The sequence below is a fragment of the Pseudopipra pipra genome, chromosome W (assembly GCF_036250125.1).
Source record: "Pseudopipra pipra isolate bDixPip1 chromosome W, bDixPip1.hap1, whole genome shotgun sequence".
Taxonomy (NCBI): Eukaryota; Metazoa; Chordata; class Aves; order Passeriformes; family Pipridae; genus Pseudopipra; species Pseudopipra pipra.
The window spans coordinates 57,490,171-57,510,336 of record NC_087580.1 but is presented as its reverse complement, the minus strand read 5'-3'; the positions used below and the strand labels follow the sequence as shown (position 1 = coordinate 57,510,336).

The 20,166-nt window shown below is 44.5% G+C and overlaps 1 protein-coding gene across 2 annotated transcripts in view; it reads right to left on the bottom strand.

The window, feature by feature from the left end:
• LOC135405142 (protein FAM219A-like) overlaps window positions 1-20,166 on the bottom strand; it is a 185,125-nt gene that overhangs the window by 55,497 nt on the left and 109,462 nt on the right. For both annotated transcript variants that reach the window (XM_064639853.1, XM_064639854.1), the window contains exon 2: window positions 11,906-12,005. In XM_064639853.1, the coding sequence (XP_064495923.1) occupies window positions 11,906-12,005 (100 nt within the window). The remainder of the gene's footprint in view (window positions 1-11,905; window positions 12,006-20,166) is intronic.

Genomic DNA, 20,166 nt, shown 5'->3' with positions numbered 1-20,166 from the left:
CCCATAGGACAAGTAATCATAGAAAGGCCACACCGCACATCGAAGGGAATGCTTCAGACAAAAAAGAGGGGAATCAGTATATAGCCCCCAGGAACGCCCTTGGAAAGCATCATATGTCCTAAATTTCTTAAATCATGATGACACAGATCATAGCAGGTATGAACGCCAATACAAAAATCAGATACTTTCATCTCCCAAACCACCAGTCATGATTAAAGATTTAATATCTGGGCAATGGTCAGGACCAGTAGATCTCATAACCTGGGGGAGGGGATATGCCTGTGTATCCACGGGTACTAAACTACAATGGATCCCTTCTAGATGTGTCAGGCCTTATATTAGCCCTCCCTCACAGCAGAAGCAATCAACAAAAGCGGTAAATGAAGAAACTGGAATCAAAGAAACATAACTAATATCCACTACCAAACCCAAATTACATGATTTAAATAGAGGCACAATAAAAGGTTTAAGCATGCATGTGTGAGGAGAGAATGAAAAGGTGGCCACCTAATTATTAATGAGAAAATTGTGTGGATGCATGCATGTGTGTGAACTCAAAGCACCTTATGCCAGAGATGTCTCAAATAAAATACACTCATACAACAACACTACCTCAGCCACAGCAAATACAATCAAACACGACATCCATAACCTAACACATTTCCCCTTAAAATAAAAGTGATGCTTCTACCCAGTTACACAAAAACACCCTCAGATAAAAAGTCTTACATAAACCCTGAATAATTGAAGGTTATACAGTTAATAAAGTTATGAATATCACATGGTTAAGAAGGTTGCACAAGCTAATAAAGTTATTATCAGTTTTAATAAAGGTCTCACCATGTAAGGCCCTGGTTAATATAGTAATTAAAATAAGTTTGTCTATGTTAAGAAATGTTTAAGAAAAAGGTTTAAAAATTGTTTTATAACTTGTTATAATTATAATAAGGAAAGGGGAATTATAGCAGTTCTTATTACAGGAAGAATGCTGCAAGGCATTATGGGACTTGTAGTTCCTTCGGTACTCTATCACACATGCACAGTGAAGTGCTCTAATGTCATTGGTTGAGAGGTCACATGTGGGTGAACGGCAGGATTATGAAACCTGGAAAGAACAGCTTTAGAAACGGGTCCGTTACAGCGGCAGCTTCCCGGGACTGAGCGAAGCAGAAAAACAACTACTTGCATTTTTATTGTACGGGTTTTCCCTGAGTTATGTACTTCCCCCGGTCCACGCGGCCCCCCCATTTGGAACCATGTTGTCTCCCCTCCCCGATCATGGATTTCGCCTCTGCACAAGCATGATAGGCTGTCTCATCCACCTCTCCCCAATCCCTGGTTCTGTTACTGGAACGCAGTCCTCCTGTATCCCCCATTGGTCAGTAGGGCCCTCAAGCCACTCCCTTTCCCCTGGACCTTGGCCCAATCACGTTCCTCCTTCTAGCCCTCCCCCCGAGCCCATATAAGCCGTGGGAACTTCGAAATAAAGGTCTTTTTGCCTTGGAATCCAGAGAAGAAACTTGGCTGCTCTCTCCTCCTGCCAAAAGAGGACTGCGCGGCTGAGTTCTTCTCCAGGAAACCTCTAGCGGGGAGTCCACAATCAAGCTTGTTAGTCACATGTTACAGTTTGATCTGTGTATTTAAACTGCTGTCCGTTCTTAATAAACTGATTCAGTTATTGCACTCATGTAGTAACTGGGTTTGTGCCCATACAAGTGCTACAGACTAATTAACATGAGAAGTGAGAGATATAACTAGCAAGTGAGGGTTTGAGTACTAATTAATGAAAAATCTATGCAAGTTGTAACCAATGAATGCTGATGCCTTTGTTAAAATGTATAAATAGTGTAAAGTTTTGATGATCAGGGAGCCAGCCTTTTGGGGGTTACCACCCAGCTCCCTCCTTTGTGCAAACTAGAATAAAAATGGAAATACCTCGCCTCAGTGTGCAAATTGGAGCTGCACACCAGTTAATGAATCCAACAGGATCATTACAGGATCAGACTGGCCTGCTTAGAGCTTTATTCAGTCAAATTTTGAAAATCTCCAAGGATGGAGATGACACAACCTCCCTGGGAAAAGTTTTCCAGTGTTTTACTATCCTCATGGTGAAATAGGTTTTCCTTAATGTGATTAAGGTGAGAAAACAAACAAGTTGGAAATGAAGCACCCACTAGATGCTACAGACAATTTACTGCTAACTCAGCCATATTGATATCATTCCTCACTAGCACAGAGGAGGTTTCATATGAAGCCTTTCCACTCATTTTATAACTCTCCAGATTATCCTGGTCATCTCCCATCTGACAGTCATTACTAGGTAAATGCAGACAGCTGGCACTGTCTTTTTCCTCTTTTTTCTTGCCCTTTTCCCTTTCTCCCTCTGCCTTGCCCTGAAGAAGAGATTACCAACCATATGAAGTTCAACAAGGGGAAGTGCCAGATTGTGCACCATGGATGGGGCAACCCCAGATCTACATACAGACTGGGAAATGAGATGCTGGAAAGCAGTGCCACTGAAAGGGTCTTGGGGGTCCTGGTCAATGGCAAGTTGACTATGAGTCAGCAGTGCCCTGGCAGCCAGGAAGGCCAACCGTGTCCTGGGGTGCATCAGGCCAAGCATAGCCAGCCGGTCAAGGGAGGTGATTGTCCCGCTCTACTCTTCACTGGTGTGGCCTCACCTTGACTGTTGTGGCAGTTTTGGTCACCACAATATAAGAAAGATAATAAGCTATTAGAGACCATTCAAAGGAGGGCAACAAAGATGGTGAAGGGCCTTGAGGGGAAGCTGTATGAGGAGCATCTGAGGTAATTTGATCTGTTCAGCCTGGAGAAGAGGAGACTGAGGGGAGACCTCACTGAAGTCTAGAACTTCCTTATGAGGAGAAGAGGAGGAACAGGCACTGATCTCTCTGGTGACCAATGGCAGAACCAGAGGGAATGACCTGAAGTTGTGTCAGAGGAGGTTTAGGTTAGATATTAGAAAGATGTTCTTCACCCAGAGGGTCGTTGGGCACTGGAACAGGCTCCCCAGGGAAGTGGTCACAGCACCAAGCCTGATAGAGTTCAAGAAGCGTTTGAATGATACTCTCAGGCACATGATGTGACTCTTGGGAATGGTCCCATGCAGGGCTGAGAGTTGGACTCGATGATCCTTGTGGGTCCCTTCCAACTCAGCATATTCTGTGATTCTGCGATTCTGTGGTTACAGCCTGGTTCTAGGTCAGATGAATGTCCTGGAGACCCCTTTGAGATGCTTCAATTTATTTAGTCAATGAGACCCAAAGCAGCCATAGCCTTTTCTATTGTGGCCATGACACCACTTTCTAGGGAGGTGGAAACTCCCAGGTACCTATGAATTGCAGTTAGAAAGAAGAACATTGGCAACAAAGGAGCCAAGATCACCCCCTTGTGTTACTGATCATCCTCTTTCAATGAAGTATAGCAAAACTGAAAAAACTCAAGCCAAATCCAAGAGCTATTGTGTCTTGTAGCTCTTCTGCACATAAGCACAAGTGAGTCAGCTATGTGATCTGGGAAGCACTAAAAACATAACATCTGCCTGAACAGAATATCTATGTCAAAGTTTTGTTTTCACATTTTGCAATTGCTTCGTGCCCTGCCCCACAGGTCGGAGGCTGCATAAAGCCACATTTCAGCCTGGTAGTTAAAGAATTCAGGCAGAAAAAGGAATTGAACTTGAGTCTTCCATGTTCTGTCTGAAAGTCTATAGTTAAAAAAGGCACAGCTGTTTTGTGACTTGAGCCTCACAAATTTTATAGCCAAAATCACCTTGAAAATTACACGTGAATTTTGTGAATAGTGTTGAAATAACCTGTAGGAGACGTGTCCAAGGTACGGGGGATGTACCGGGGCAGGGAAGCCCAAGAGAGCATGTGTCTAAATGGATAACCCTATTGGTTAAGAAGGTCACATGATATCAGGGTATAAAGGGAAGCGCTGAATTCAAATAAATCTTTGTTCTCCATCTCAGAAGAGCGTGCATCCTTCTTTATCATATAAAGGTACCCTACGCCATAATAACCAATTACATATTCTTTTAGTGAACCTGAAAATAGTGCTAGGGTTTGCTAGAGACTTTAAGCCAAGATACCTGTTGGTTGGTTTTTGTGGGTTTTTTTTAATTGTAAGCAAAACCTGAAAATCTTCATTTCAAAAAGTGACCTCCACTCTGGACTTAAACTACCCATGCCTGACAGTATCACTTTAAAAAATAAATATGCTAGCCTTATTCAAGACATATTTTTAGCAGTGTCAAATACTGCTTCTCAGATCAACTTATACAAAGTACAATTGTCTCACTTTTACTATTTATCTTTTCTCCCAAATTGCTAGTCCTACAACCAATATTTAAAATAAACCATATAAAAATCATTCTTTTTTCTGCTCTTACTTTCAGGCTGGGTAGTGATGGGGGATCTGAGAGAGGCTGTATTCTGGCATGGCATGGCTGGTGTTACTTGGGAGCTCGGTTGCAGTGAAGAGGCTACCAGCTGCCTGCAGCTCTGAAACACATGGTGTGATTAAACTCTCTTCTTATAGCCAGCTCACTGTTTATTCATGGCAGAGAGAACTTTTAATCTTGTGAATTTCAGACTATTGAGCTAGACAGGAGAACTGCATAATTCCTTTAAGAGACATCAACACCTGATGTCTTGATTGTACCAGTTTCATAGCAGAGAGCAAAGAAGAGGGTATTGTTTTTGGAAACAGCAGAGATTATCTTGCATTCAGAGCAGAAGGCAGAAAAATTTGAAGTTACAGCAAACATAACATCATAGGGTTGGATTTATGGTAGAATTGCCTTAAAACCCCAATTCTGTCCTGGTAGTTATGAATCATTGTTATATCCCTTGTGCAGTAAGTAATAGAGTGAACTTTGCCATTGAACTTTAAGTACCGCTTTTAGCACATCATATTTCAATAAAACCACTTTTGCTGATACCTTTGACAGTGGTTCTTCAAGCAGTCTAAATCACCAGTTGGTGACAAATTGACACAGCAGGATCCTGAATCAGGATTCATGACAAAACTGAAACCAATGGACATGATGAAGTCTGTGCTAACTGGGAAAAAAATATGCTTAGTTTTTTGCTGCTTCTGCTTCTATCCTACTTCTCCACCGTTTAATGTGGTACATCTCCCTAACTGACACATTAAGAACTAGCTGCATCACTTGCTGTACCTGGCACACTGGGGCTCTGCTGTGCACAGCTGGGTATAACGCTGTGTCATGGTTTAACTCCAGACAGCAACTAGGTACCATGCAGCCACTCACTCGCTCCCCCCTCCCCTCCCTCCCCAGTGGGATGTGGAGGAGAATCGGAAAAAAAGTAAAACTCGTGAATTGAGATAAGTACAGTTTAATAATTGAAATAAAGTAAAATATAACATTAATTATAATAGTAATAACTGTAATGAAAAGGCTGCTGAACTCCAACGAATTGCTCCGTTCCAGTTTGTCTTAATGGCTTTACTGTTTATCTGAGCCTATGTCAGCTACAGTGTTTAATTCACCTCTTCCCTGCTTGCCCCTATATTTCTCCTCTAACTTATCTGCAGTAATATGCCTGTCACAACTGTTTTTGCTTCCCCTAAGTGCCATGTCTACACGTCTTTTAAATACCTTCAGGGATGGTAATTCAACCATTTCCCTGGGCAGCCTGTTCCAATGCTTGATAACCCTTTCAGTGAGGAAATTTTTCCTAATATACAGTCTAAACCTCCCCTGGCACCACTTGAGAGAAGAGATGGACCCCCATCTCACTACAACCTCCTTTCAGGTAGAGAGCGATAAGGTCTCCCCCAGACCTCCTTTTCTTCAGGCTAAACAACCCAAGCTCCCTTAGCTGCTCCTTATAAGTCTTGTTCTCCAGATCCTTCACCAGTTTCATTGCCCTTCTTTGGACATGCTCCACCTCTTGTAGTGAGGATGAAAAACTGAACACAGTATTCGAAGTGCGGCCTCACCAGTGCCAAGTACAGGGGGACAATCACTTCCCTAGTCCTGCTGGCCACACTATTTCCAATACAATTCAGGATGCCATTAGCCTTCTTAGCCACATGGGCACACTGCCGGCTCATTTTCAGCCAGCTGTCAAACAACAACCTCAGGTCCTTTTCAGCAGGACAGTTTTCCAGCCACTCTTCCCCAAACCTGTAGTGCTGTTTGGGGTTGTTGTGACCCAAGTGCAGGATCTAACACTTGGCCTTGAATATCATACAACTGGCCTTGGCCCATCAATCCAGCCTGTCCAGATTCCTCCATAAAGCTTTCCTACCCTCAAGCAGATCAACACTCCCACTCAACTTGGTGTCATCTGCAAACCTACTAAAGGTACACTCAATCCCCTTGTCCAGATCATTGATAGATATTAAACAAGACTGGCCCCAATACTGAGCCCTGAGGAACATCACTTGCGACTGGCCACCAGCTGGATTTACCTCCATTCACCACAACTCTTTGGGCTCGGTCATCCAGCCAGTTTTTTTACCCAGCAAAGAGTATGCCCATTCAAGTCATGAGCAGCCAGTTTCTCCAGAAGAATGCTGTGGGAAAGAGTGTCAGAGGTCTGTTTACCTAAAGTCGAGGTAAACGACATCCACAGCCTTTCCCTCATCCACAAAGTGGGTCACCTTGTCATAAAAGGACATCAGGTTGGTCAAGCAGGAGCTGCTCTTTCTAAGCCCATGCTGACTGAGCCTGACCACCTGGTTGTCCTGTATGTGCTACATGATGGTACTCAAGATGATCTGCTTCATAACCTTCCCCGGCACCAAGGTCAGACTGACAGGCCTGTAGTTCCCCAGATCCTTCTTCCGGCCCTTCTTTTAGATGGGCATCACATTTGCTAACCTCCAGTCAACTGGGATCTCCCCAGTTAGCCAGGACTGCTGGTAAATGATTGAAAGGGGCTTGGTGAGCACTTCTGCCAGCTCCCTCAGTACTCTTGGATGGATCCCATCTGGCCCCATAGACTTATGTGTGTCTAAGTGGCACAGCAGGTCACTGAGCATTTCCCCTTAGATTAAAGAGGCTTCATTCTGCTTCCTGCCTCTGTCCTCCAGCTCAGGGGGCTGGGTACCCCAAGAACAACTAATCTTACTCCTAAAGACTGAGGTAAAGAAGGCATTAAATATCTCAGCCTTTTCCTCATCCTTTGTCACTGTTTCCTCATTCATCCAATAAAGGATGGAGATTCTCCTTATCCCTCCTTTTCTTGTGAATGTATTTATAGAAACAATTTTTAATTGTCTGTTACTGTAGTGGTTCAATTAGGTTATTGTTGGGCTTTCTCCCTGCATAATCTAATGACATCTTTGTAGTCCTCCTGAGTTGCCTGTCCCTTCTTCCACAAAGGTCATAAACTCTCTTCCCTCCCTCCTGTGTTCCAATCAAAGCTCTATGTTCAGCCAGGCCAGTCTTCTTCCCTGCAGGCTCATCTTTTGGCATGACAGCCTGCTCCCGCGCCTTTAGGATTTCCTGCTTGAGGAATGTCCAGCCTTCCTGGACTCAATTGCCCTTCAAGACTGCCTCCCAAAGGATTCTGTCAACCAGGCCCCTAGAAAGGCCAAAGTCTGCCCTCCAAAAGTCCAAGGTAGCAGTTCTGCTGACCCCCCTCCTTACTTCCTGGAGAATTGAAAACTTTATTATTTCATGATCACTATGCCCAAGACAGCCTCTGACCATCACATCACCCACCAGTCCTCTGTTTGCAAACAGTTTCAGTGGGGCTCCTTCCCTAGTTACCAGCTGTCACAGAGTTATCTTCCACACATTCCAGGAGCCTCCAAGACTGTTTCCTCTCTGCTGTATTGTATTTCCATCAGACATCTGGTAGGTTGAAGTCCCCAATGAGAACAAGGGGTAGTGATTGTGAGACTCCTCTCAGCTGCTTATAGAATATTTCTGTCACCAGTAGGCCTGGTATCATGTAGACCAACCTGTGATCAAAAAAACCCAAATTCTGCTGGTGACACCAGACATGGAGCCAGGTATTGATCAGCTGACTCTTTCCGTTTCTTCCCACATAATTTCCTGTAACTGGAAGGATAGACGAAAAAAATACTTGTGCTCCTCATCCCTTAATCAGTTGTCTGAGAGCCCTGAACTCTTTGCTCTTGGACTTCTTATTGAAACTTTGTCATTGCTGTTATGCTGAAATTTTCTTTGCCAACTCTTGATTTTTGTGTCAAAGTTATTAATGAACATATAAATGAAATGGCTGTTGGAAAACTCCATTAGCAATGTTCTTTCTTCTGATACTTTCTCCTTCAACACTCCCTGATGTATTTGAGTTCCTGGGTTTCTCAATCTCCTGACTCTGCTTAAGGTCTTAGTTTATAAAACTTATTTTTTTTATAGATCTACCTCAAGCTCCCTTTTCATTTAATTTGCATGAATTGAACTTATTGGCCCTGAATCAAAAACTATTGCCTATGATCAGGTCTTCTATAATGTCTTCATGACTTACCAAAGCCAAGTCTAAAATAGCACCATTTCCTGCCATGTTAGTGAATCTTTGGAGGATATTTTTATTGCCTAGAAATACAAGAATATCTCAGACTCACCAATTATACTCTCCAACCCGATTTCTGTTGTTAAATTATCCAAAACAACTGCAGTAGTAACTACCTCTCTAATAACATTACAGAACTCTTTTGGCAGTGAAAAAGGATCCTGGTGGTATATGGCATGATGGAAGTGATAATCTTTTAATAAACTGTGAGTTGTGCTGTCATTAACACACACTGCTGCTCCCTGCCTTTTCCTGAAAAGCAGCCACTGGTTTTAGAGTGCTCATCACTGTGATTGCAGGACAGATCTACTGTCCCAACGTACTCGCTCATATCTGTATACTGTATCAGTATATACTGTATCAGTAGCTCCTGACAGGACTTAGAGAATGCAATGAATTGTCTCAAAACACTGACAAAGAAGGAAATTCCCAGAAGATAAGACACCACAACAGGAACTTGTGATAAGCACAGACTGGCAACAACAGGAACCAGGCCTGGTAAAGCAAATCTAAACAACGTTCCCATCTTGGAAAACTGTGAGAAAGGAAACCGTTAATTACAGACCTAAACAAAGGTGAAGGTTTTGAAATTAGCACACCAACAAAACTCCCACCATGGCAAGCCGTGAGAAAGGAAGCAAGTCCTTATACACATGCCAGCCCGAGTTGTGGGAATGCATCTACCCCTGTGAATACCGGGGGTGTGGACTGTATAAAAGTGGTACCCTAGAAGCATGACTTCGGGACCCTCACCACCAAGAAGACCAGAAGAAGGACCTGGCGGGACACTGTTGGAATGCATGAGGTGGTGATATCTTTATCTATTTACTTAATCTCTGTCTCTCACTCTCTTTCTCCCCTCCTTCTTCTTTCTCTCTACACCTCATATTTACTGTTAAATAAAACCGTACTATTGACTTTGGCATATAGTCTTGTTTGCACTTTAGTTCAGGCAGAGGCATCTTTTAATAATTGGATCCTAACATCTCAAGGTCCTCCACTTTGCTGCATAATTGTCCTAGTTAGAACATCTGGGACCAGTTCATCACTGTGTGGGTGTAACCCAAACTGTGTATTCTACACCCTTCACGTCATTTCCCAGAAACTGTTAACAATAGACCATTTGCAGCAGCTGCCCAGAGCACACCTGACCCCTCAGGCTATAAGCTGGGTGTTAAGAGGCCTGTGAGATAGGAGGATGTTCCTGTCCTCACACCCACGACTCACAATCACCCATTGTGGAACTCCCCGCCCCGGGGGAGGTACTGGGCATTCCTGCCTGAACCTGAGGTTATATAATCTTGGGGTCTTGGGACTTCTGGTACCACTTGTGGGATCCAGAGGAGGACTAGAACCTTGACCGGACTGTGACCACCACTCTCAACCAGACTGCGACCATCACTCTTGACCAGACTGCGACCATCACTCTCGACCGGACTGCGACCATCACTCGCACCAACAGGTTTTTCCTCTCCTTTTACTTTTGGACTCAGGGGACCACGTGAGGCTCAGCATGGGGGCCAATGAACACCATTCTGTTCATGCCCCAGGGTGCCAGGTTATACATCTGGGTTTTTGTGGGCTAAAACCAATTGTTCGTCTGTATAACTGTATTTATTTTATTATTTTTATTAAATTGTAATTCTGATTTATAATCTCTTTTGGGTTGGGTTCATTCCTCCTGCTGGTTTACCTTTAAACCAGCACAATAATCTTGCTACATTTGCATATTCACCTTTCTTTACTTCTCCTCCCTAGTCACTCTTCCAGCAAGATCTTGCTTATTCAACCGCTTTCTTTGCTGTCCATGGGTCTACTCTGTGACATTGCTTTCTGCACTGCCATGACCAGATTTGTCTGATTATTTAATTTACCACATACTCAGGCAGAGCCTTGGACTTTACAAGCCAACACCAGTGTTTGCAGTAGTACTGCAGGTCCTTAGGTAAAACGTATCAGAGAACATCTCTTCATAATCATACACCAATGCCCAAACTTTCCCAAATCTTCAAACCTTATCTGTTTGCTGACCTTCCCTGTCATTCATTTCGTAGGGGCCAGAGCTATTCTACATAACATCTGGGAACCCACTTCTTTCAGAACCTTACCCAGCATGGCATAGAATCATAGAATGGTTTGGGTTGGAAGGGACCTTTAAAGGTCATCTAGTCCAACTCTCCTGAAATGAGCAGGGACATCTTCAAATAGACCAGGTTGCTCAGAGCCCTGTCCAATCTGACCTTGAATGTTTCAAGGGATGGGGCATCTATAACCTCTCTGGGCAACCTGTTCCAGTGGTTCACCACCCTCATCATAAAAAAAATTATCCTTATATCTAGTCCGAATCTATCCTCTTCTAGTGTAAAACCATTATCCCTTGTTCTGTTGCTAAAGGCCCTATTAAAAACTCTGTCCACATCTTTCTTATAAGTCTCCTTTAAGTATTGAAAGACTGCAATAAGGTCTCCCCAGAGCCTTTTGTTCTCTAGGCTAAACAACCCCAACTCTCTCAGCCTTTCTTCATGGGAGAGGTGTTCCATCCCTGTGACCATTTTTGTGGCACTCTTCTGGACCTGCTCCAACAGGTCAACCTCAACCAGCTCCAGCAGTATCCTGTCAATGTCATTTGTTCTGATGAGAAGCACAACCAGGGGATTGCTTCCTGCTCCTATATGAATTTTTCCAGACTTAGATTCCCATTTTTTTATCCATGCTCTGAGCAAAATGTACACTATTCCTTTGATCCATCCCTTGTCAGGTCCTTGAGTCTGTGTGGCACAATAGTGGCTCAGATTTTGGAGGCAGGGTGGTCATGTGTGGATTGCTGTCCTCTTGTAAGCATTCCCCTGTGAGGAAGCAGAATATTGTGCTAATATGATGATTCTGCTTCCAGAACTTCAAAAATATTGCTCAGAAATAGCACGAGTATTTCTATGTGAACCTTTACAAACCCTCCAGCTTACAGTAACACTGCTCTATCTTTTCCTGGTAGTGCAAGTCCTTTCCCTTTTGTTTGCGGTTATCCTGTCTTCTCTTTTTTTTACAGTCCCTCTATATTATCTTCATTCTTTTCCTATCCAATGCTTGATCTTAGCTTGATAAAAATCTGTAGGTTTAAAGAGCTATGTCTTCCTTTCAAGGCATAGTTTCCTTCCTTTACCGCAGCCCAAGATAAAGTGTCCTTGCACATTCATGGGTCAGTTCCCTGAGCAAAAGAATCACACTGATAAACTGCTCTGGAGTCATCTGAGCCGAGCTGGCATGCTCAGCCACATACATGAAGATCTGCATATGATCCCACAAGCATCTCACCATATTTCAGACCTTGGATTCAGCCTTTTCACTCTCCATCAACAAAGACTCACCTAATTTCACTTGAAGTAGGGACGGCTTATAGTTCATGGCTACAGTCTCTCCTTCTCTTGTACCACAATCTCTGTCCAAAAGAGATGCAGCTGTTGAATCCTGTTAAGAAAGAAAATGAAACAAAACAGAATGGTTTAGCTAAAAGTTCTGCAGTCTCTTCTCTATCTGTTAGGTGAGTCCATTCCCATGCACATTCAGAGGGAACAGACAACACGCCAGTGTTTTGAACATCCAAAACTTAGGGGCAAAACACAGAACTTTGGAAGCATGTTTAGTATGCTAACAGTACCTCTGGAAACACCAAATTTAAACATCTGACTTATATGATGGATGATATTTGGAATATAATATGGAGGGTGGGTCACCAGTTGAAATTCTGGCTGTAGTCCAAAACAATCTTCATGTGATGCCTCTTCGGGGTGTTGTATGAAATGCATTTACAGTTTCAGCTGAGTTCCAAGTCGACTGGTCAACCTCATGATTAAAACTAAAAAGCTCATGACCAGCTGTGTGAAAGTCCAGCTCAGAAGAAATGAGGACTGAATGAGTAGGAGAATTCAATCTCCAGTCCCTCTTGGAGAGGAGTGAAGAAGTCTGTACTTCCCAACATGGATCTAGTTGTTTTTGGCAAACTGGAAAGATTTAATTTCAGTATCTGTCAGCACAGCACTTTTCACTGTCACTGAAATCCCCCTGAAAACCAAAGCTTCTCAAACATGGAGTTCACCCCATTATGCCTACTTGCAGACAAACTAATCTAGGTACTCGATGGTACAGCACATCTGAGTATTCAGATAGACAAAGTACCAATTCAGGCAGCTCTAGCACTGATGAAAAAATGATTGTTGAGCAGTCTTGGAAATCTGGAGAGGTCCCAGCTGACTGGAAGCTGGCAAAAGTTGTCCCAAATGTCAAGAAGGGCAAGAAGGAGGACTCCGGAAACTACAGGCCTGTCAGTCTCACTTCAGCGCCTCTTAAAGTAATGGAGAAGATTATTCTGATAGGTATTGAAAAACACCTGGAGGACAACACAGTCATCAGTCACAGCCAGTACGGCTTCATGAGAGGAAAGTTCTGCTTGTCGAACCTGATTTCCTTCTACAACAGGGTAACCCACCTGGTTGATCAAGGGAAGTCAGTTGATGTAATCTTTTTGGATTTCAGTAAAGCTTTCCATACTGTCTCTCGCAGGATCCTTCTGGACAAAATGTCCAGCACACAACTGTATAACCATGTTATGCAATGGGTGAGCAACTGGCTCACGGGTCAAGCACAGAGGGTAATAGTGAATGGGGTAACATCAGGCTGGCAACCGGTCACTAGTGGGGTTCCACAGAGTTTCATCCTAGGCCCAGTGCTCTTCAACATCTTCATAAATGACTTGGATGCAGGACTCAAAGGAATGCTGAGTAAGTTTGCAGATGACACTTAATTGGGAGGAGCTGTTGACTCCTTCGAGGGCAGAGAAACCGTGCAGAGAGACCTCGACAAATTAGAGAGATGGGCAATCATCATATGAAGTTTAACAAGGGCAAGTGCCGGATTTTGCACCTGGGACAGGGCAACCCTCCTTGTGCGTATTGAAATGAGAGAGGGTGTCCTTTCTAAGTGACTTAGGAAATCAGAAGTTTTAGCTTAGATAAAAATTGTGTCCTAATCAACTAAGAGATTTACTTTCTTGGCATAGTAGTTGTCTTTTCTTTTAGGACTACAATTAGTTTCAGGATGTAGAATGTAGATGAAACATGGGAACTAACAGAGAGTGTACCGTATGCCCACCTGCAAGAAATTAGCTTACATACCTCAGGAAACTTGATCAATAAGAGATTGTTCTGTTAAGAATGAATTCAGCTGAAGATTGTTTAAGCTAATGGGAAATTCTAGTTATCTTTAACCAATGATGAATATATGTGTCTTAGTTGGTCCTAGAACAATTAGTTTAGGGGTTAGACATCAACTGGATCAGTCATAGATGCTAGGAGGCCTGCCAAGCGAAAAAAAAAAGACTCTGCGAAGATGACTGCCCCCCCTCCCCAAAGAAATGGATGCTAGATGGCAATCTCGGTCCATGAATGAACTCCAAAATGATATTTGACCCCAAAATCATGACATAATCAGGGGGTGGGTGTGAAGAGGGGGTCTTTCAGGTATCGCTGTATTTATATTCCAAAATTTGTGCTGATTCTTTAATTCATGTATGGTGATTCTATCCTCATGAATTCCCAGCTGGCATATTAAAGAAATGTGCAATCCAATGATTTTTGGTCGTTGGGTTTAATTTTTGTTTCAGTATAGACTGGGGAACGAGAGGATGGACAGCAGTGATGCGGAAAAGGACCTTGGGGTCCTGGTCAGTGGCAAGTTGAATATGAGTCTGCAGTGCCCTGGCAGCCAGGAGGGTCAATCGTGTCCTGGGGTGCATCAGGCAAGGCATCGCCAACCGGTCAAGGGAGGTGATTGTCCCTCTCTACTCTGCACTGGTGCAGCCTCACCTTGAATATTGTGTGCAGTTTTGGGTACCACAATATAAAAAAGACATTAAGCTATTAGAGAGCTGTATTGGCTTTCTGCCACCAGGTTTTGGTAGCAGGGGTGCTACAGGGGTGGTTTCTGTGAGAAGCTGCTGGAAGCTTCCCCCACGTCCGGTAGAGCCAATGCCAGCTGGCTTCAGGACAGACTTGCCACTGACCAAGGCCAAGACAATCAGGAATGATAGTAACACCTCTGTGATAACATATTTAAGAAGGAGAAAAAAGGTTGTTGCACAGATGAAAATTGCAGCCAGAGAAGAGCAGAGTGAGAACCTGTGAACAACTATGCAGACCAAGGTCAGTGGAGAAGGAGGGGGGAGAAGGTGTTCCAGGTGCTGGAGATGAGGTTCCCCTGTAGCCCTCAGTGAAGACCATAGTGAAGCTGGCTGTCCCCTTGCAGTCCATGGAGGACCACAGGAGTGCAGACATTCACCTGCAGCCCATGGAGAAGACCCATGCTAGAGCAGGTAGCCCAAAGGAGGCTGTGATCCTGTGGGAGGCCCATGATGGAGCTGGGTCCTGGAAGGGACCAGCTGACCTGTGGGGAGAGGAGCCCACACTGGAGCAGATTTTCCTGGTAGGACTTGTGGCCCTGTGGGGGACCTATGCTGGAGCAGTATGTGTCTGAAGGACTGCACCCCATGGAGAAGTGACCCACTGTCATGGGTTGACCCTGGCCAGATACCAGGTACCAACTAAAGCCGCTCTCTCACTCTCCCTCTGCAATTGGACTGAGATGAGAGAAAAAAAACAGCTAAGGATTCATGAGTTGAGATAACAGCTGGGAGAGGTCAGTTACTGATTACCTTCACAGGTGTGCTGGTTTAAGATTTAACCAGCAGGGGAAATGAACTCAACTCAAAGGAGAGATTATAAGTCAGAATAATAATTTATTAAAATAATACGGTAAGTACAATCATACAAACAAACAATTGGTCTTAACCCACAAAACCCAAATGTATAACCCAGCACCCTGGGGCATGAACAAAGTGGTGTTCCTTGGGCCCCCCCTTGAGTCCAAAGTAAAGGGAGAGGGGAAAAACCTGCTGGTGGGAGAGCTGTTGCAGTCTGGTCAAAAGTGGTGATTGCAGTCCAGTTGAGGATGGTGGTCTCAGTCTGGTTGAGAGCGATGAACTGCAGTCTTCCTCTGGATCCCACAAGTGGTGGTAAAGTTCTGAAACTCCAGGTTTATATATTCTCCAGTTCAGGCAGGAATGGTCAATCCTTCCCTCAGAGCGGGGAATTCCATAAAAGGAATGGTCAATCCTTCCCTCAGAGTGGGGAATTCCATAAAAGGGTATGAGGATGCTCAGAGCGGGGAATTCCATAAAAGGGTATGAGGACATGAACATCCCCCCCCACAGGCAGGCCCCCCCCCGACAACAGTTTTTGGGAAATGGCATGGAGGGCCATAGAATACACAGTTTTGGGCTATACCCATCCAGTGATGAATCGGTCCCAGCTGTCCTAACTAGGACAACAGGCAAAACAGACTCGAAGTGGGGATAGTATTTAAATTTATTACTAACAGGATAAGAGCCAAAGAGTGAGAAATAAAACAGTCTTAAAAACACCCTTCCCCCACCTCTCCTTCCTTCCATGTTCTCCCTCCTCCCCCCCAGCAATGCAGGGGGACAGGGAATGGGGGTTATGGTCAGTTGTTTCTGCCGCTGCTCAGGGAGAGGAGTTCTTCCCCTGCTCCTGTGGGGTCCCTCCCACAAGACACAGTCATTGATGGACCTCTTGGGCGTGAGTCCATCTCCTGGGCAGCAGTTCTTCCCAAACTGCTGTCCTATGGGTCACTCCTCCATGGGGTGCAGTCCTTCATGAATGAGCTGTACCACCATGGGTCCCCCACAGGGGCCACAAGTCCTACCCGGGAAAAACCTGCTCCAGAGTGGGCTTCCCTCTCCACGGGCTGCAGGTGTATGGCAGGACCCTGCTCCATCCTGGACCTCCCACGGGGTCACACCTTCCTTCATGCATCCACCTGCTCCAGCATGGGCTCCTCCATGGGCTGCAGGGGGACAGCCTGCTCCACCATGGTCTTCACCATGGGCCGCAGGGGCCACAGCTCTGGCGCCTGCAGCACTCCTCCCCCCCCTTCTGCGCTGACCTTGGTGTCTACCTTGTTCCCATGTTCTACCTTGTTGTTCCCAAGTTCTTCCCTGTCTGGAATTCTTTCTTCGCCAGAACCTTCTGTTCTTAAATATGTTATCACAGAGGCGTTACTGTTACTCCTGATTGGTTTGGCCTTGGCCAGTGGCAGGAAGTCCATCCTGAAGCCGGCTGGCATTGACTCCACCGGACAGGGAAAGCTTCTAGCAGCTTCTAACAGAAGCCACCCCTGTAGCCCCTCCCCGCTACCATAACCCAGCCACGGAAACCCACTACAACAATATAATGCTAAAAATCTACTAGTAGAGTATAATGTAGCATAAAATAGTATAGTGCACTGTAAGAAAGCAATTATTGAAGCAGTTATATTAAAGCTAGCAAAAAGAAATAATCATTAAGTAGAGATTTGATGTAACTCACCCATACCAACACTCATGGTGAAACAAGAAGCTAGGCCCAAAAGAATTAACTGAGATCTGGGCCTGCTAAGAAGCCCCCCTAACATCTAATCGGTCTGTGTCACCATGGTTAGTTCTGTACTGCTTACTGGACCAAAACTTAGAAGAATGCTAGAGGCAATATTTAATAGGCCTATGATGCCGTAAGGTCCATCTGTTTTTTTCTTATTTTTCTAATTTTATAAGCTTTATAAGTAGTTAAGTAGTAAAAGTAGGTTTTAGAAACAGTAGCCCTTATTCCTCACCCTTTAGCACAGTAGTTACACATTCCTCAACCCTCTTACCCCATTCTATGTTCCCCATATCAATCCTACCCCTGAATTCCAGTAGAAAATGTTTAGTCTCTTGTCAAGGCAAGGCCTATGCTGTTTAGAGAACAGTCATATCTTGGCCTGAACCACAGAACATGGTCAGAAACCAGGTGACCGTGTACCCTTTGTGCTCTGAAGAAGATGAAGATGATGAAGAAAAGCCCCCAGACCCAATTCCCAGGGGATGGGCCAGGGGGTGGACCAGGGCAAAAGCTACGGGATGGACAAAACTTGGATTGGTCAGGCAGTATTATAAATTGTAACATCTCAGGCACAGAAGGGGCGAGTGTCTTGTGATCTTTATGCCTAGGCACAAATTAAACCCTTTCCTTATCTCATCCTCAATTAACTGCTCCAGAGTTTTTTTCCTCAGCTCCTACTAGGCATCACCTAGAGATAATAATTAGGATACAGTAAGATAAGGTAGACATTTGAATAGAAGAAATAGGCATGGAGCCAGGGCTTTCTCCAAGCTTCACTGAGCTGGTCGAGAAAAATGGAAAGGTAAAGAGTTCAAGGCTGATGAAGAGGAGGGAAGACCCCAGACTTATGGGAGGAAGACCTGAAACCTGTAGCAGTGAATCTGATGAGAAACTGGTTTAAACATGTTTCAAAATGGCTTTTTGTATTTTCTGCAGTGTCACTGCCTCCCTCTTCCCAACACCCCCCTGTGAAGGGCTATTGTCTTCCATACAAGGTGTCCTGGGAAGGTGTCCTGAGGTGTTTCTCATTGGTCCTTTGTTAACCCCTTCCTATTGGCTGTTGACCCTTTGCCTGGTGGTTTTTTCTGTGTGACCCTGAACTTGTGATTGGTTTCCCTTTGACCCTCCTAAAAGCTTTATAAACCCCTTCCCAACAATAAACTCTCCCTTGCCTCCTCTCCACACCCGGTGTGCTGTCTCTGTGCCTGCCATGGGGCCACGTGCGTGGGGGGAGGGGAGGGCACCTCTCCCCTCCAGGCTCGGGGCCTGAGAAACCCTGTCACTGGAGTTCCCTTTCCCCGTCCTTTCAAGATGTCGGAATGGTTCTTCAGATGGAGATGGAACTAGAACTGGGCACCCCCACATTGTGGGTGGGGAAAGGGATCCAGAGAAACCCCTACCAGAACTGAGTGCCAAGAGAAGCTCCACCTGAGCTCTGCCTATACTCCGCCTGTTATTAATATGTATAGATAGATGTTGTAATCATATGAATATGCATTTAATCATATATGAAAAATGTATTAAACCCCCTGATTTTGTGTGAAGCCTTTGATCAAGTTCTCTGTGGTGCGAACCATGCTTACTCCTGACTGTGGGCAAATAAATACCTTTGCTGCTCAAAAGATCCAAAAGTCTCTGAGCAGTTCTTTAAACCGGATTTTTCTAATTCAGTGGGAAGATCTCTTTCTCTCAACCTCAAGGAGTAACCTTGCGGGGTGTCCCCAGCCCAAGGGAGGAATGTCCACACATACACCCCAAGAAGGGTTATGTCAGAAGAACCTGACTGCATGGAAGGGGACTGGCCTTTAATAGTATAAAGTGATTGACTGCTAGTCACACATTTACAGGCCAGCTCCCAGCTTATCTGTCAAATCAGACTTCAAAAATCTGTGTGTGTATTCCAAGTCTGGTGAACCAGGATGGTTTTAGCATAATTAACACCAAGACAACACCCTGGCTTCAGCAGTTGATCTTGCATGATAGCTTGATTGGATTTTAGGTCTTATCAGAGTGGGTCTAAGCTGCCACAAGGAGACACCAGTTAATGGATAAGTCAGATGACCAGATCTACACCAGAGTAAAAATAAACAGTCTGAGAAGGAACAGATGTTCATGTTTCAGCATCCTCTGGCAGGAGATTAAAAGGGAACTTTCCCAAGTGCTAGGTCATCAAAAAAAAATTTCTTACATCATTTGGGGTGAATGAGTGCAGGGCTTTGGTACAATCAAGATAAAGATGGGGGTGCTGCTCTGGTTTTTTATAATAGTTCCTTTGCTCTTACTTCACCATGTGCTCCTGCTTTCCCATCTCTTGGTGGAGAACAGTTGTACAGGCAGTGGAGTGACACAGGCAGGAAACCTGGCAGGGTTGCAAGACATGCCAGTGTACCAGTAAACACTAGTGCAATGCAAGGGAAGGATTGGCCTACCAATACAGAAAGGCATGGCAGAGCCCCACACAAGATATAAAAAGGCATAAACCCAAAATCCCCTCTGATGACGAAGTCATTTTGTGGGCTGCTCTGTGGCACTCAGCACGACAGAGCACTTCACAAAGTCTTTGTTCATCTCTGTATCACTCCTGCTAGGTGAGGGGATGGATTAGACAGTCCCACCAGATCCCTCCAGCTCTTTCAAAATCCCTTCCCACTCCCTGATGATCTTATGGCTGGATGAAGAGAGGGCTTAAGAGAGGTTGATTAAAGCCAGAATAGTATTTGGGGTTTTCATTGCAATATGCTTTATGATTTTTTTCCTCCTCCTGATTCATAGCTTTTTACCTACTCAAAGCACAGCTCCCACTCACTTTGGTAGCATTTGTAAGCACTCATCATATCATACTCCAGGGCTGTGATCCAGAAGCCCAGCAAAAGAGGGAGACCTTATTAGTGACCCTTTGTGAGAAATCTGGTTTTAAGAGACTTGGCACATTTCACATAAGAGTGTAAAGGTCTCAGTTCTCTAGGACAGCCCCGCATTGTATAATCACAAGATCATCTTTCCTCCTATGTACTATACTCCCCTGTTCCCTACATGGCTTGCAACTTCTGCAAGAAATCATATACTTGGGCTTCTGTTCCTTCGTTGAATAACTGATTCATCTCCAGTCCATGCTGACCCCCGAATTACGAAGCAAAAGG